The sequence below is a fragment of the Conger conger genome, chromosome 10 (genome assembly GCF_963514075.1).
Source record: "Conger conger chromosome 10, fConCon1.1, whole genome shotgun sequence".
Taxonomy (NCBI): domain Eukaryota; kingdom Metazoa; phylum Chordata; class Actinopteri; order Anguilliformes; family Congridae; genus Conger; species Conger conger.
The window spans coordinates 34296404-34314715 of record NC_083769.1 but is presented as its reverse complement, the minus strand read 5'-3'; the positions used below and the strand labels follow the sequence as shown (position 1 = coordinate 34314715).

The 18312-nt window shown below is 41.3% G+C and overlaps 1 protein-coding gene across 1 annotated transcript; it reads right to left on the bottom strand.

Annotated features, from left to right (window-relative positions):
- Positions 1 to 1688: 1688 nt before the first annotated feature.
- Positions 1689 to 16092, bottom strand: LOC133138981 (acylamino-acid-releasing enzyme-like). The gene is made up of 23 exons (XM_061258176.1): positions 15878 to 16092; positions 14583 to 14712; positions 14149 to 14275; positions 13183 to 13270; positions 12515 to 12590; positions 12325 to 12416; positions 11614 to 11691; positions 10953 to 11090; positions 10740 to 10831; positions 10583 to 10623; positions 10116 to 10237; positions 8315 to 8375; positions 7674 to 7771; positions 6975 to 7026; positions 6547 to 6635; positions 5567 to 5705; positions 5391 to 5474; positions 5221 to 5301; positions 4835 to 4923; positions 4381 to 4571; positions 3818 to 3920; positions 2756 to 2862; positions 1689 to 2266 (listed from the first exon to the last, which is right to left on the bottom strand). Exons 1-23 carry the CDS (start codon positions 15887 to 15889, stop codon positions 2161 to 2163), a joined length of 2196 nt encoding a protein of 731 aa, XP_061114160.1. The 5' UTR covers positions 15890 to 16092; the 3' UTR covers positions 1689 to 2160.
- Between the last annotated feature and the right edge of the window lie 2220 nt (positions 16093 to 18312).

The window sequence follows — 18312 nt, the reverse complement described above, 5'->3', positions numbered from 1 at the left end:
AGTGAGATACAGTATAACAGAATATGATGCATTTCTACAATATAAATTAATATGATTTTTTACAGATTTCTTTACGGTTTTTACTTTTCATTTGGCAGACGCTCTTATCCAAAGGCACGTACAAAAAAGTGCAAAGTACACACCCTTAACCAGGAACAAGTGCGCTGAAAGACCAGAGAAGGAAGTATAGTTTCATCTGCTAAGAATACAATACAATGAGGATAAGGACCTGGGCCTTGTAGATTAATCTGACAAACCATCAGATTATATATCTATAAAACCATTTTTATACAACACAATGTAAAAGAATGATTTATACTTATACACTTACACTTAAACAACAATAAACAGCTTACATAGCCAAGTAGCAATAAAACCATCCTAGTGTAGTAATAATGACACACACTATTGTGAGAACTAAAAAATAATAGGCAACAGTCGATTAGAGGTTATAGGGAGGTACCGAGGGGTGGGGAGAGGTGCAGCTTCAGGGATGTCTTAAGTCTATGTTTGAAGGTGGTCTGAATCTCTGTTCATTGTGACATACATAAATATAAAACAATTTATCCATTTCCCAAAACTTTGCTCATCTATTGCTTCTGGGAAGTGTTCTTGTAAGTGGTAACAGAATGAGGTTGCGGTTGTGGCTAACCCCATAACCTTTCAGGCAGAGAACACGCAGAAGCACGCAGAGCACTAGAGGTTGTACAGTTCCTTAAACTCCAACAACTAAACTACAAGTTTAATCACCTGTGCCATTTACCTAAGACAGTCTAGCTCCCAATACCAACCAATTTGCCTGAAAAAAAAGCAGTTTTGTGAAGAAGAGTGGGCTAAAATTATAATAATGGTGAAGCTTGTTACCGTCTTCTGGCACGAAAGGAATTTCACTCCCATTTCCAACTCTCCACTGGGCACACGTGTGTAGGTTTGGATAAAGGAACATTTACATTACATTATTGGCATTTGGCAGACGCTCTTATCCAGAGCAATGTACAGTTGATTAGCAGGAGACAATCCTCCCCTGGAGCAATACAGGGTTAAGGGCCTTGCTCAAGGGCCCAACGGCTGTGCGGATCTTATTGTGGCTACACTGGGATTCGAACCCCCAACCTTGCCTGTCCCAGTCATTTACCTTAACCACTACGCTACAGGCCGCCCGGAACAATATTATCTGAGGGAAGTGACCAGCACAAAGAGCAATGTTCCCTGAGTGAGGCCTAAAGGGGTCCTGGCTAATAAAGAGCTATTAAGGCCGCGGTTCCTGGGATATTTATCAGAATCAGAAACACTTTATTCACCAAGTAGTTTTCACATACAAGGAATTTGCTGTGGTTAGTGGGTGCATGCAGACAACATAAATAATAATACTAAAATAGAAACATAGATATAAAATAGTGGAATGTAAATATAAATAAAAAATATATATATATTTACAATACAAGATGATACTGAAGTGGGGTATGTGAAGTATTATTAAAGTGCAAAATCTAAAGTCTATGGGGGCGGGATAAGAGTCTGTGACAATGGGGGGTCCCGGGCCTTGTTGACATTGATCACAGGGAGCGTGTTGATGTAACGTGGTTGTAACGGTTCTGTGACAGTGGGGGGTCAGTTTGGAGACTCAAAGAAACATTAATTGGATGCTATGTTTAATGTCTGATGTGCAAATAAGACCAAGAAGCTGCTTGAGAAAGTAGTGTTGCTTTTATTGACAGAAGTTCTTCAAATAATGGTACCACAAGTAGTGCCAAACAGCACCCTGTTTTAGCAAGTGCAGAAGAAACAACAATCAATCGTTAAAACCAGAGTTTACAGTCCTTCTTAAATATCAATAAAAATAATGTAGTCAGAGTAGGGAGGGCATAATGAAAATGAGCAGGCGAGTTACTTCCCGGTACTGCACACAGTTCCAGGTTATTCTGATAGAGCAGTTTTGCAATACAAAAATGAAGGAACTTTCATCTTCAGTTACATAGCAGAAGTAATAACAAGCCCTTGAGCAGGAAGTACAGTGCTGTACACAGTTCCCTTAAATAATAGGATCACATGCCTTAGTATAAAACCGCGACTGGCCACATAGTGTCTTTGGGATTTACATCAACAGTGCTGAGGTTTTGGCAAAGGTCACTCACAGCGCAGCAGGAACAGGTCTGGATCTCAAAGGGCCAAGTGCTGTATAACCCACAGGGCAATGTTCATGAAGCCATCGGACTCTGCATCCACTTTGGAAAGGGAGTGGTTGTTTCCTGGGTACCACAGCAACCTTAAAGAACACACACACGCATAAAAACCAATAAAATCCTTGAGAGATTGATTTACTTTGCAGGTATTTACAGCCATATCAGGTGACCCATGTAGTAAATGCATGTTGGAATGTTTCTATCCACAGCAAGTGAATAATTCACCATCAGTCACAATGCAATTAATAACATTTCGAGATTAACAACTGGTACACTTGTGGTAAAGTATACAGTTGAACCACAAAGATGACTAGTAGAAAATTCACATAAAAGGTGCCCCATTAAGGGATCAATAGTTTGAACCACACCGCATGTTGCCCAATAATCCCAGCACAAATCCCCAGAAATAACAGCATATAACCAGGAAAACGTCCCAGGAGACAGCTCTGGGAGAAGATTCTAGATACAATGAAGGAAGAAACCCAGAAACACACACACAATACCTCCTAGGCTTTTTTCCAAAATACTTTCCTGGGCTGATAAAATGATGCGGGAGGCAGAGGCACACTCACCGGACAGGGACCTGTAAGGCCTTCAGGGCCCTGTAGAACTCAAGCCCCTGCTTATTAGGAACACGCTTGTCCTCCTCTCCCAGAGTCAGCAGCACGGGGGTTTTCACCTGAACGTGAATCAGACAACGCAGACAATCTGCATCTTATCAGCTGTACTTACAGTAAGCACTCACGACCGACTAGGGATGTAAAACATCAATTAAGCTATTTTTATATTTCAAATATAACAACATCAGTTGTAATTTGACACCACCTGTTTATGGTGATCAATCCTCAGGACCCTGCAAATATTCTGGGCTCTTCAAGCATTTATTCGATTTGACCTGAAGCTAATCTATGCAATCTGAGTTCTGCAATCTATTTTCTTAATAATATCACACAATCACACTAGTATAGATAAGTGTAGCATGCTTGGATTTTTTTTTCTTATTGGTATAATAAGAAATTGCACTACTTCTGTAATTTGCTCAGTAAGTATTACAGCATATACACCAACATCAAATGTTTTCAGAAACGTATTTCAGTGGACTGTAGGTATAGTTACAACAAAGCTTGAATGAGTAATTATGTGAAAATGTAACACAGCATTTAGATATCTGTGCTCACTTAGAAAATATTACTATGTTAAGACGCATCAGCTGTGCATCTTGCATTAACAGATCATTGCTTAAATAATAGGCGTTGCTCCTGTTAGTCTCACCATGATGGTTCACTATGAATACACCCTGCTATTTAACAGCCATTTAGAAGAATAGCATGCAAAAATCAGTCATAATCACTGCATAAAAACAAAAGGTAGAATATCAGAACCAAAATAAGATCCACAAATGCTCTGAATCCACTATCAAGCTGTGATTGCATGGTGCCTTTTAACAAGCACAGCTAACATGTCATAAAATATATTACTGTTCACAGAGGAAGCAGCAATAACAGTAACTGCAGCAGTACGGTCTCAACACTATGCGTTCCATGTTGCACTGGGGTGCGTATGTGCCCAAAGGGTATAATAATTAAGCAATAAAGCAATTTCACTGGTGAGTGCAAGTTGTGTCGAGCCTTCACCTGTGTGACGTGTCTGATCGGGGATTTGTTCAACATTTGTTCCCAGACAGCCGGGTCAGGGAGCGTATCAGTGGTGTAGTCAAACCCAGCCTCCATCATGCACCTGACACACACACACACAAAGACACAAATGCACACACCGTTTGAGTGCGATTCCACAGGAAGCTGTACTATTTAGTATGATACGCTGTGTTTAGTGTGCAGCTGCTTATTTACCTAGCTTTGTATATTACTTTTAACACAGTTTCTTGTTAAGTAGCCACATGAACTAATTCCTGATGGACCAATAAAGCATACTCAGTATCTGTTTCACTCTACTTCATGCATCGAACCCATCACTCTTCATTATTGGTAAATGCTGCATATTGGATTCCAGAATGAGTCCCACATCACACTTTAGGGGAGTCTTATCAGTGGCTTTCCGTTTCAAGAAATCACATGTACTCATTTGTCCTCCACGGGGGTAGGACAGTAAATACTGGGCCCTGCAGGGCCTGCAGAGCTGTGATGATGATACACACTGAATAATGCACAGGGACCAGACCCCTGTTGGCCCTCATTACCAGTCGGGAATGTCAGTGCTGCCAATCATAGAGGCCAGGTTGATGACGGGGTTGCGTGCTACACAGGCTTTGTAGAAGCTGGGGTACTGCCCGATCAGATGGCAGCCCAGGAATCCGCCATGGGACCCCCCTGAAAGTGCCACCTTCTGCTCATCAAATCCTCCAGTCTTTATCAGGCTCTCCACCGCAAACTGAAGAACAACAGGGCCAATCAGGATCCATTCATCTGAACACGAGTCACTTCACCCTTTACCAAAGCTTCCAATAACCTCAGGACCTTGTTTCCCCCCTAAGTGAAGTACAGTGGTGTCTGTACCATCTGACCTCTACCTACAACTAGGGAGTCCCTTGTTGTTCAGATGTTCAGTTATGATTCTGAAATGCCACCCAAATCCTCCACACATCAAAGAAAGATGGTGAAGAGTTCATTTGCAGATCTGTTTTACCATTTTACCTGGACATCTTTTACGTCCTGATCACCAACCCTTCCTGGCAGGGAGAAGATGCTGTCCTGCCCATATCCAATCGATCCCCTGTAGTTGACTAAAAACAAGAAGACATACAACTGAAAAATCCTGGAATCTAGATTCACCAAAAGATTTTTCCATATTATCAACGGAAATGCTTTTCTGAACAACTCTTGCTTGGAAATGGACTTCAAGTCACAAAATGAGTGGCTAATTATACCAGAGATCATTTGGATCCAAAAGCACATTTAAAACTGGTGTAAAGATGGCCATCCAAACAAATACTCCAGTCAATCTCCAATAGTCCAGGATAGCATTAATAGAGAGAAAGGCAGGTCTAATGTTCCTCATACAGGCAGGGACAGGCACTCACCCAGGAGCAGAGCGAAGCCCATTCGACACAGCACAGCGGGAGAGAGGAGCCACTCGGCCACAAACACAGAGTGAGGTCCCCCTGTGAGAGAGAGGGCACACTGGGCTTTGAGTGAGCGGGCACGCCTGGAACATGAGCGTTAGAGCGTAACACTGTCAGGCTGGACGTACCGTGCGGCATCACAATGAGGGGCAGCCTGGCTCCTTCCGGCGTGTTCCCAGGTTTCAGCAGGATAGCTTCGAAATCGAGGCCAGCTACCACAATCAAACACAATTACTTTTACACAGCCTGACCACACATTTACTGGGAGTAATAATTATCACATATTGCTTTCCCTGGCTCTTACGGTATGTGCTGTTGTCCTGTTCAGGGGGCGGGGTGAAGGTTAGTACTTTCCAGTCGATCTCCGTTTGGGGCTGGGCCTCCTCCAGAGTGACCCAGGCCACCTCGTCCTGCGACCCGGCAGCAGGCAGGAACCCCACTCTCTGCAGACAAGCCACGCCATTACCGTGCAACCCAGAGCAGACAGGGCAGTTACTTTCCAATCAGGGAACTGTAAGTTCGATAATTAACAATCTAACTATCTGCAACTATTCTATACATTTTAATTACATGTGATATTTTATTGATACGATAAAGGTGTTTTTTTGTTCCAAGAAAATTTCACTTTGTGATTCCGATCTTCTTATGTTGCTAAGGTAGTTGTACAAGTACATTGGTCGTTCCCATTAGTGAAACCAGCCATTGGCTTTACTGTATATAAACACATCCCATCAGAGCATAATTTGCATTCGTGTAATTGGCTCCAGATTTGCAGTGATATATGTATAAAACTACAAGCAGGCTTCATGTAATAACAATAACAATAACCTGCTTGTAGCTGACAGGAAACGTTTTACTGCTCTCAAAATAAGGAAAACCAGCAAGATTGTATGCTATTTACAGAGAAACAGAAGGCTGTTGACAAAGGCACAAGTACGTATTTGCTAGAAGGACACATGGGCTGGACTGTGAGTTTAAAGGATAATTCTTGCAGCTTCAGCAAGAAAACCAACAACCAGGCAGCATCTGACCACTCAGCCCAATTCATCCTACTTCTAGCGCTATTAAGCAAATGCCTCTTGCAAATCACCAATAACTATCCAACTCCGCCTGAAACTTTCTCTAAAACCTTTCACTAAAACCTGTTTATCTGAGATGGACCAAAGCTGTTCTAGACTACATTCAATTTCTTAATCACAAACAACCTAAGTATACATTAATACGTCTATTTTACTAAAGATGCAAGGGTAGCAAAACCTGAGTAACTGTGAGGAAAGATCTTACCAGGCTGGGAGGACAGTTTGGTGAGGAGCAGCTGACCACCATGAGATCCCGTTTCACTGTGAGCAGAGTCCAGCCCCCAATGTCCGATTCTGTACGGCAGAACACAGCGCATGTAAAACAGGCATGTCCATCAGGAGAACAATACAGCGTCCGCTTACTATCTGTGCTATGTTACAAACAAAACCAGATAAATCCTTTTGTTTTGGCTCAGTATAACATATATAGTAACCTGACCCTGCACAAGGACTAAAACACAACATTTCACTGGTGATATAGTGTCTGGCAGGTGACTCGCCAATAGGCAAGGGTGTAAGGGGGTGACTAGCAGGCTGATACAAACTGTGTGTCTCGTACTGTGCAGTACACAAAAAAAACAGCACACATTGTTCTCAGTCTGTATCACTAAATGGAGGGTCAATTTAACTTACTTGCTGTTAGTGACGTGACATTCCCTGTAGTGATGTCCACCAAAAGAAGGTCCTAGAACATTAAGAATAAGCTGAATGTGTGGGCGGCCTGTAGCGTAGTGGTTAAGGTAAATGACTGGGACACGCAAGGTCGCATAAGATCCGCACAGCCGTTGGGCCCTTGAGCAAGGCCCTTAACCCTGCATTGCTCCAGGGGAGGATTGTCTCCTGCTTAGTCTAATCAACTGTACGTCGCTCTGGATAAGAGCGTCTGCCAAATGCCAATAAAGTAATGAATGAATTCTGTTTTCCAAACGTGAAAAAGGCCATCATTTTAACAAAGGTAACCTTCCAGGCAAATGAGCCAATCAAAAGAAAAAATATATATATTCCAACAAATTTCTCTGTAACGGTTATGTGGGCGGCAGGAGGGCATTGTGGTAAAAAAGATTTCAGAACTGAAACTGTTCACAGGCCAGAAAGTACACTGCAAGCCCTGTCTAGACATCAAACTATTGAAACTATCATATTCACCACCTTTTATTTTCATAAAAAGTCTTTTAATTGAATGATTTACAGATGCAATAAAAATACATCTCAGGGGTAACAACACGTACACAGAACATTTTCATAATTTACATGATAGTCTTCTCCAGGACTGCCCTGACGCAAGAGGAGACAGATGAACCTGACCGGTTGTATCTATGGCAACAGTTGTACCTTTCTGCTTCTCTGAGGGCAGGAGATCAGGATTCGCTGGCTGTCCTCTGACCAACAGTCAGGAGAAAGCAACATGGAGTAGATCCCAGTGAAACCATCTGTGCCAAATACACACATACAATCACTTTACGCTTCTTACACAAACAGCCATCTTGCATAATGTATACCCTACATAAACACAGACAATCAGTGAAATACATAGGCCCACAAACTCATATTATAGGATTAACACATAAAGTGTAATCTCTCTCACATTAAGGGTGAACCCCTTAACAGGAGGTTTGTGGGTGTGTACACACACGCGCACGCATGCGCACACACACGCTCACTAACACACACAAACACACTTTCTACATGCCAGTGAAACTGTAAACGAAGCTGTGAAAATGGAAATGGGAAATGCCAGAGCCCACAGGGCCACACTGTTCCCTTTCTGGAAGCCAGCTGTTAAACTACACAGCAAATGGAACCTCAGCATAGGAAACCTTAAATTACAGGTGTATATCTGAAAGCACTCCAAGCTATTTTTACAAAATTAAAATGTTCCATTTTTAAATATTGCATAGTAATGTAAAAGGGAAGAATATGCTATAAAGTGATCTAAATTACTACGTGCAGAAGGAGGGGGTGGGGGGAATTACCTTCTCTTTGTCTGTTTAAAACATCCACCACGACTGATGTCTTCTTAGTATACCAGTCATACTGCATAAATGAAACACAACACGAGGCAGAGGGTCAGCTACACAGGAGAACTACACACTGTGTGTGGTGAACCCAGGAATACACCCCAAATGACATTGTGCCCCACAGTTCAGAAACTAATTCACTCACTAGAGGTCAGGATGTTCAGCCATTGTTGGCAAAAAAGAGATATAGAGATAGAGAAAGATCCAGCAGCCATACCATTACTGGCCTTACAGCTGGTGTGTGTGAATGGGTAAATAAGAAGCATAAATTGTACAGCGCTTTGGATAAAGGCACTATATAAATGCAGGCAATTACCAATACCATCATGAACCCAGCTCCTGCCAAATGGCTGAAGCTAAGCAGGTGTGAGATTGTTTATTACTTGGATGGGGGACCAGTGGAAGTACTGGAATGGTTTGTGTAAACTGCTGGAAGTAGTGAAGTGGTGTGATTAGGCCAGATGATCTTCCTTCTGGAAAAATGATCCCCAATGTCCCCAGCGCAGTGATGGGGACACTGTGCTGCAGGAAATGCCATCTTTCAGATGAGACGTTAAACCAAGCTCCTGACTCACCACGGTCATTAAAGATCCCATGACACTCTTCACAAAGAGAAGGGGATTCCCCAGTGTCCTGGCAACATCCCCCCCTGCATTACTGTAAGCACTTATGCCACAGTAGTAACCTAGAAATTGTTATTTAAAAAAAACAATTGGCATAGCTCGAAGGCTACATAATATTAATCCACAAACTCTTTTCAGAAGCTGGTTCCTGAGGAAGAAATTAGGCACCACAGTGTCAGCTAAAGGAGAATTACACACTTAATGTGAGGTGCCCCCATTAATACATCCTTCATTGCGCTCCCCACTTCAGAGACTAAATCACTAACTAAATGTAAGGTACGTTTCCACTAGACGGCAAAAAGACAAAGACAGAGATAGAGTCTGATAAACTGAAAAACAATATCAAGCACCTTCTTCAAGTTTGGCCACGCCTGCAATGTACTGATACAAACCGCTTTGGAAGCTCATCCAACTGAGTGTTCCTCAGAATGTCTCACATTCACCTGCGTGCCAATGTTGTCAATGGTGATATATTTAATCATTAGCTGATAAAACAACTGCATATATACTACTGGAACAGTCCCACACAAGTAACCTGAAAATGATTATTAAAAAACAATTAGTATTGCTAGAAGGCTACATAATCAGGAAAATGAAGGAGAACTGCCATATAAGAATGAAGATATTGCTGATGCCTTAAATTGCTACTTTTTTACCAGGGAGGAGGCATATTCAATACTCGGAAAGTCTTACCCGATTTTGAGATGGATAAAGAAGTTCTAGATAAATTACAGACAAATAAGGCAGCATGGCCCGATGGCATATTGCCAAGGGTACTCAAAGAGTTACTGGCAAGTATTTTTAGACAGAGAAACTGGAGAAATACCAGATGACTGGAAACAAGGTAATATAAGATGAGCATTGCTGGCTGAATGGCCTGTTCGCTGTATTAAGTTATGTTATGTTATGATATGATATGATATGATAATCCCCAAACAAATTACAGAAGCTAGTTCCTTAGTAAACATTTGGCATCCCATTTGGAGTCATGTGATGGATGCTGAGCAATCATTTCATTTTTCTGCAAGGCTACATTTTCTGCCGAGGGTGCATTTTCACATGACGAGATGGACTTACCAGACCTTATTAATAAAATAATGAACAAGGTCTGGTTATTAATCACGCAGGCTCACCATGCACAGCCGGCTGCACTGATAGTGAGGTCCGAACACCCCACACTCGAGGTAGATGATGCGACACAGGTCCGGACTGAGGCGCGGGGATGAGACGGCACTGCTCTCTGACGACAGTCGCTCTACAACCAGAAAAACAACACCCTGAGGACAGGCAGCGCGGGCTACAGCTGCACTGTCTCTCCCTGTGGAAGTCCACAGGAAATAACAGTGTCTGGCTACGGCTGTGTGGTACAGCAGGTGGGCAATGAAGGGTGTGTGTGCAGAGTGGGATGATGTGTGGTTAGTGCAGAGCGGGCCTACCTATAACTTGGAGGGGCTGTGTGGGTGGCTGTGGGTAGCTGCTGTATGTCAACCGGTTGTGTCTGCTAAATGACTCGTGTAATGTAATGTAATGTAATGTAACAGTGTCTCCTTTGTTGACCTTTGCCTGAATATGCAAGAAGAAAAAAGGAAGAAGCCCTTACCACATTTCCCACCGGTCAGGTCAACGTAAAACAAAGAAGACCTTGGATAGAGCAGAAGGAAATAAAAAAACAAGGTTAATGATCTACGCCATCAGATCTTAAGACATGAATAGAAATGCTGTGAGAGAAGAGGCAGGAAGCAAGCACACCCACAAACCTCCTATTAGGGGAGTATCTCAGGCCCAGTCGGAAGGGTTCATGCACCCAGCCAACGAACACCACGCCCGTGTCATTGGGGGCCCAGAATGCCTAAAGACAGACAGACATCTACTCACTCACTGTCCTGTAAGCACAAAGGACAAAGTCTCCCTTTGTGGAGGTTTCAGAATGACTCAAATGAAAAGCACACATGCAGGAACTGAAGGCAGACCTGGCCAGGGGAGATGTTGTCTGGGACCCCTTCAAGCACGGAGATGTTGCTGCCTTCGATGTCTAGGACACACATCACTGGGGAACTCTTGTTCACCAGGGCCTCCCCCCAGTCTTCATAGAACACAAACTGGTTCCCCTGGGAAGACACATACATGGTACAACTGCTTAAACGCCCCCACTGAACTTTCATTTCATTATGGTACCACTATATACTGTTGGTGTAGCATGGTTAGCTCAGTTAGTTCGCTAGTAAGCACGGATGGTGCAGTGAAAGCGAAGGCTGGTAGCAGGTTATAACTCCCCGATGACGTAACCCTCAAATTCAAAAGAGCGTTGTTGCCCTTGGCTAGAGGCGAGTTCGTCTTTAGCTGACTGGTAACGTGTTCGTTCAACAAATATTTGGACAAGTGAGAGGCCGGGGTTCAAATCCCACCTCGGACTCAGGCAATTCATCACCTGTTATATAGGCATATTGTACACAACAAACTACAAGCTCAAATTAGTAAACAAGTCCTAAAAAATATATATATATATATATATATATATATATATATATATATATATATATAAAATATGTGTGTATATATATTTTTTTCTTTTCTTTTTTTAACTGCATTTCCAGTGACACAGGTCATGTGAGATATTGACTGAGACCCTACCTTCACAGTCTCCTCCTTCTTCCCAGCTTTCATGGCCTCCTCCTCATCTCCCAAAGAGCTGGTTTCAGGAGACTCTGTCTGCATGAGGATCATAAAGTCAGCACTCTACTTATGCCTTAATTTTCCTGGCACACACTTGTGTCTTCTGACTTACAGCTGCAGGCAGTGGATATACGGTCCACTGTGTGCAGTAAAATTAAAATACAAATGACAAAATCACTTCCACAAACAACGCTGGAACATAAACCTTTAAATCAATATAAATCAACCTAATCCCCCAGGGAAGTGGAACATGATTTCTGCCTTAGCACCCAGGCTTCCAACAAGACACCTTTTCTAATCATATTTGCTGTATATTTGCTGTTCTGTAAGTACAACAAACCATCACCCGGCTCTATTCTATTGCAGCTAGAGTAAGCAAAAGGGTAACCTGTATTTGCGAAGTAATACAATTATCAGGTGTTCATCATTTTACTTCAAGCATTTCCTGAAGGAACTAAAATTCTGACTTTGTTCATGCATTTCTCTGAGACACACGTATTTGCCCTTATAATGTTCTTCCAGTAGCATTTTTTGAAAGGGAGTTTCCAGCAATGGCCACAATATGAATATCTACTGTCAAAAGTGGAGACTCACCATAACTCTAAATATATGCTATTTTTGCTTGGTGTACATGTTCAGGTAAATGCATATATTCAGTAGAAAAATCACCTGGAAAAACGACTCGGTCTTTGGTCTCTTCCTCTCTGCCACATACAAGAGGTGAGTCTCCGAGTGGGACCACACCAAGCATCCAAACTGATCTAGATGCAAGGGAGAGAAGAGAACACGAATGACAAGTTGGAAATGTGCGACTTAGTAGTTCCATAGAAAGGAGTCCCAGCGGCTCTGAACATCTCACCATCTTCATAGACCTTGCCATGTTTTTTCAGGGCAGTCAGGTTGATGCTCTTCACTTTGCTGTTCCTGTTCCAAATCTGGGTGTAGCAGCAGTGGCATCATCCGTTCAGTCAAGCATGTGGACAGATGAGGGAAAGAGATAAGCCTTCCTTACATCCCCAAACACACCGATGCTTTAGTCAGCTTAATAAGTACAGCTGACTTAATCAGGTTAATCAGGAAGGTTTCTTCATATTACACCCAGAACACTTCATCAAATATTTCTCAGAACATTTTGGTACACACTATACTAAACAGTGTGAACCAAAAACTAAAGCGTTCAATTTAGTTTCCAGTAACTTGCGCCAATTCCCTGTTCACAAGGCAATAGGTTCAGGACTGTAGAAATACATATCTTAATTAAATAAGCAGTGTAATAACTTTTTTAATATCTGTGGTACACAACAGTACTAGAGAACAGTACTACTACTTGGTTGACTTGGTCAGCCACAGGTGGAAACTCCCCTCCCAGAGAAAAACTGACATGATTAAAAATTACGCAGGTGTCAGATGTTCCCCCACACTTGACACATCAAGTTAAACACCGACTTCCATGCGAACAAGGTTATAAAAATAATGAGAAACCAAAACACCAAGACTGCCAAAAGCTGCTGTCATTAAGCATTTTACCTCCAAGAACTGTTGCTCCTCGCCCTTCACTGTGCACTCCCGGACTACAGCCTTCATATCACCAGATGGAGAGTCCTTGCTCAAGAGCCTGAGTAAAAGACATTACAATACCCACTAACTAAAACAAACTTTTAACTGTGGTCACATGAACAATTACAGCTGCACATTCTGACATCACATCAGTTCTACCTACTGGGGGCTGGGGTAAGAAGTCACAAATGTAAAAAACCCTACACCCCTGCCAGACCTCTTCGTTCAGCCTCCACAGGCCGCTTGGCACCTCCCCCTCTCCGAACCTCCACCTCACGCTCACGACTGCTGTCTGTTCTGGCTCCACGGTGGTGGAACGAACTCCCCGTTGAGGTCAGAACTATAGAATATCTCCCCACCTTCAAGCGCAAGCTGAAGACACACCTCTTCAAGCAGCACCTCTCCCCATCCCTCCCTACCTCCCTGTGAACCTTAATTGTTGTCTCTGTGACTTGCTTTGTGTCTCGGTATTTTTAGTTGGCTAGGTAAGCAGTGTTTGGATAGTTAACTTTGGTCACTTTTGCTGTTTGTTTGTTTAAAAAAATAATTAAAAAAAGGCCCTTGTCCTTATCTTTGTTGTACAGGTAGCAGTTGAAATTGTACTTCCCTCTAGGGTCTTTCAGCGAACTTATCCCTGGTTATGGGTATGCACTTTGTTGTATGTCGCTCTGGATAAGAGCGTCTGCCAAATGCCAATAATGTAATGTAATGTAATGTAAAAAAAGAAAAAAGAAAGTGATGTTGCGTGTAGGGTTTTTTGGTCACTGTGAAAACTTAAACAAGTACAGCACACACTTTTCACAAAGCTTAATCTAATACTGCAATGCAAATAACTTTAAATACTTTTAAACTGTTTTTAGAATATTTTCAACATTTCACCATTATATTATTGCATTCTACATTTGAGCCAGTGGAAACCATTAGGCATACACGTACTCTCCCTTAATTTCTGTGCAATTCCCAGATGGTCCCGAGTATACAACAGACTTGTCATCGTGAAACACAATGTACTGCCGACAGAATTTGACATTCTCATTTCTCTCCAGGTCACGCTGGCTCCATTCTAAAAAAACAAAAACAATGAAAACACAGGGCAACAATCAACACACTGGTGTAATACTGAATAATACCTGTACAGTAGGTTATAAGAACCCATCTAAGAACATAGGCCGTTTCATGCGGAAGAATGTGATAACATACTCAAAGCTGGGTTCTGGAAAATTTAAGTCTAAGGTGTGTCATACTGAATCCTATGAGGTGTGGCATTCAAATCAAAGTTCAAAGTTCAATCAAAGGGGCATTAAATTGTTTATTGTCATTTAAGTTGTAAGTTTCAGCTGGGCTGTAAATTCATTTGTAGATCATCTCACCTGTATAGATGTTGGAATATTTCCCTCCATATTGAGATGTGATCACTGGTCCAACGTCAGCCCTGATCAGGCAGGGGAAAAGACTCTGCTCTCTGAAAAGTTTGGCAATCTCTTCCGGGTTGGTGATTACCTTAATGCACAAACGCGAGAGGTGCACATAATGGTTGGGAGATACACGCTTTCTAAGAAAAAGCACTGGTGCGTAACATAACGTTAGCCTTCCAAGTAATATCATGTCTCAAATACCAGACTATTTCACCAAGCCAGCTTGCATAATTATATGGGGAAAGGTATAAGATAGCTATGTACCGCGGATGTGCTTGGAAATGTAACATCGTTTAATAAAAACCATAGCGTAAATCCTGATTCAAAATACCACCTGGGAGGTGTTATTTAACATTAAAAAGTCCGATATTCCCTTGGCATATGGCACATACACAGGAAAGCTCCAATGTTTTGCACACACCGCAGAGACATGCGCAGTACCTACTTCCGGGTCGTGCTTCCCTGTCGGTGTACATGTACACAGTAACGTAACACTAGCTAGTTTCCACAGCTAGCTAAGTACTTTAGCAAAGGATGTGTACTAGGCTTTCTAGTAGTTAACGTTACGGTGACAAGCTACGTACAGGTGTGAGAAAGCTAGCTAGTAAGCTAGTCTTACGGACCTGTTATGAGCGACGAGGGTGTGGTCACCGTGCACCGTGTTGCCTAGCACTAAATGTAACTTTACTTAGCTAACAGCACTGATTACTAGCTAGGTAGCATTAGTTAGATATGGAAAAAAGAGCTGTTTGTGGCAGCCACAGAAATTAGAATACAGTTAACTAACGTTAGCTAGTGTAAGAAAGTATCTTGCTTCCTGACAAGTTAGCAGGTAACGCGACAGTTAGAAGATATGAAGTAGAAATGCGAACCCTTAGATTAGAACCATAAACGCCACACAAATATGAACGTTAACGTTAGTTTGTTCACTTTAGCTGGCATCTTTTATAATTACAGTGTTAAGCGAGGACAGCTACTACTACTAGCTAGTAACATTACATCGTTACCATCGACAACAGGCATTAGCTAGCCAAGTTTCATTATACCATTGATTGTTCTGTGGCTAGCTAGAACATAGTAAGCAGCGAGCTAAGTTACCCAGCTGACGTTCGTTCAAAGACGTTACCACACAGTTTCTGGCTACCACATTTTTTACATTTGTAAAAAAATAATAATACAGTTCCTCTATATAAATACAAAGATAATAGATGTATTGAACACTGGAAGTTTAGTTTATTTGACTAAATTACCTGAGACTCCATAGTGTTGTTGCTGTCAAGTGGCCTCGCAATGTGAGCTATACTATCTTAAAGGGGATTATGATAACGAATCGATTAAATAAATAAAATAATTATGTTTAAAACACAATACTGCGTACAATGCATAATTATTATGTACGTGTTATATTAACAGTGAACTGGGCAACGGAATTTTTTGCTAGAAGGAACCATATACGGAGCGTTGTATAAATTCCGAGTAATTTGTAATGGTACTTTCCAACGTAAGTGGGTGTGGAAGACACAGCGCGTGACTGAATATATTAACGTTAACAGACGAGCCGTTCGGGAAGTAGAACTCTGGTGCTTATATTTATTGTATATGGTCAGTCCTATGCATTGACACATTTATTGTATGGGTTTATTTGTTGATTTGACAGATGCGATATCGTGGGTGCATATTCGAAATGGCTACTGTATTTTTGGAAAGTGATAGCATTGCTGTTCTTTTAATTAGAAATGTGTTCTTATAGTCTTTGTCAATCAAATACAGTATGGCATAGCTTTTTGTAATCTTCTGGTAACTTTTCTCACATTCAAGGGAACTTTGCATTCAAGAACAGAAATATTAAAATACATTTGCCATGCTAAAAGATTGTGATATTTGTTGAATGTTTACATTTATTGTTTACATTTAAGTAGCAGCCTATATAGATCACAAAAATTCAAATTGCTCTAAGCTGTGTATCCCCATGGGAAAACTTCTGTGAGGATGTTGATATGTCCAAATACAAATAATCCAGAGAAGAAAAATGGAAACAGCACAAATGACCGAGGCTTAGTTGGATTTCATATTGGGGTTCCTCGGTTGTAAAATGTGTGTGTGATCTTTGTGCTGTGGAATGTCAGAATTAACTACACATTGTTACCAAGCACATAGTTACCATGCATTTCTGTTACCATAATGCATTGTTTGCCATTACAGAGCATGTTCCAAAAAATTTTAACTTACGGGACAATATCATGTCACTACCAGAGAAAAATAATTTAGTGAAGAGGACAATATGTTTAATTTTCTTTATTCTTTTCCTGATGGAAATGTCTTGTCAGGTCATAATTTATCACATTACATGACATGATGCACCAATTTTACTACAACTGTTAACAGGAATACACTGAAACATACACAAGGTTTTACAATGGATACATGAAGTTCAGCTCATTGCACTTACAACTGTGAATGCACTTTTTTAATTGTCAAGGTTTTAAATTTTTTTGTTGCGTTTTTCTTATTTTATTTGTCTTTTTTTACAGATCCACATCCAACCTCCAACCATTCGAGAAATTACATGGAAGCCAGGATTACTTTTTTGAAGGACATTTTCTCATTTTACAAACACAACATGTATAGAAACTCTACACAGACCAATATGTTTCTGAATACAATTTGTTTTCAACAGTCCATACAAGCCAGCCACATACACAATGCTGTTTTTTTCGTTGATTTATTTTATTCACAAAAGCACAAATTGGCAGGTCAGCCACTGTGCGGCACACAAGACTCCCCATGCCGGTGATCATTTTACAATTGAGATTTACACACTGTACATATTTTTTTCAGTCATATTTGTTATTTACAGTGAAGATGGCTGCCTGTCATTCTCAATAAAGGGCTAAAGAGCTGGCGGCTGCTTTTGGTCATGCACTTGTTATTAAGTGGAAAGATAATATGGTTCCCTGATGGTGGTCTATGTGAGGGACAATATTTGTAGGCATTGCTTTTATCTGTATCTTCACCTTTATCTGTGATTCAATATGCATAACCACCCCAGAGCAAGCAACAGGGAAAGGTAATTGTCACAGTTCAGACAGTGAGTATGCTAATCAAAAGCACATATTTGGTTGGCATATAAAGACACGGGTGCGTATCTCGGCAAATGCTGTCATCAAAAACCCATACAATCCAAGATAGATGTAGGACTGAATGGGAAAATGATCGAATGGCTTTCATAATTGACCAGTTTGTAATAAAGCCCTTACTATAATGCATAAAATCCTGTCAACCTGCTGTGGTGGATTTTTAAAATGTGCTTTCCTGAGGCAAAATGACAATACAATTGTCCTTCAGACAAAAACATTGATTTGTGTCACATGATTAATATTGTTTTTGTTTTCAGAATTGCATTTCTCAATCTCATACGTTGTAAGTGTCAAGGGGTTGTATTGGCTGAGTGGCCATCTATGGACTATGATATCACCTCCTGAGGTAACCTGCACATCCATTTAGTTTCCTGTGCTGACAGACCTGGGGCTGTTGACAAGCCAGACCAGACATTTCCTGCTTGAAGGTGTACACTACAAAGGTGTAAGTCACCGGTTTGCACTGCACATTTTGTGGGGCAAGAGTTGTATACTGCACAACCACATAAATAAAATATCTTTTCTTCCTGTATATATTTATTTCCATA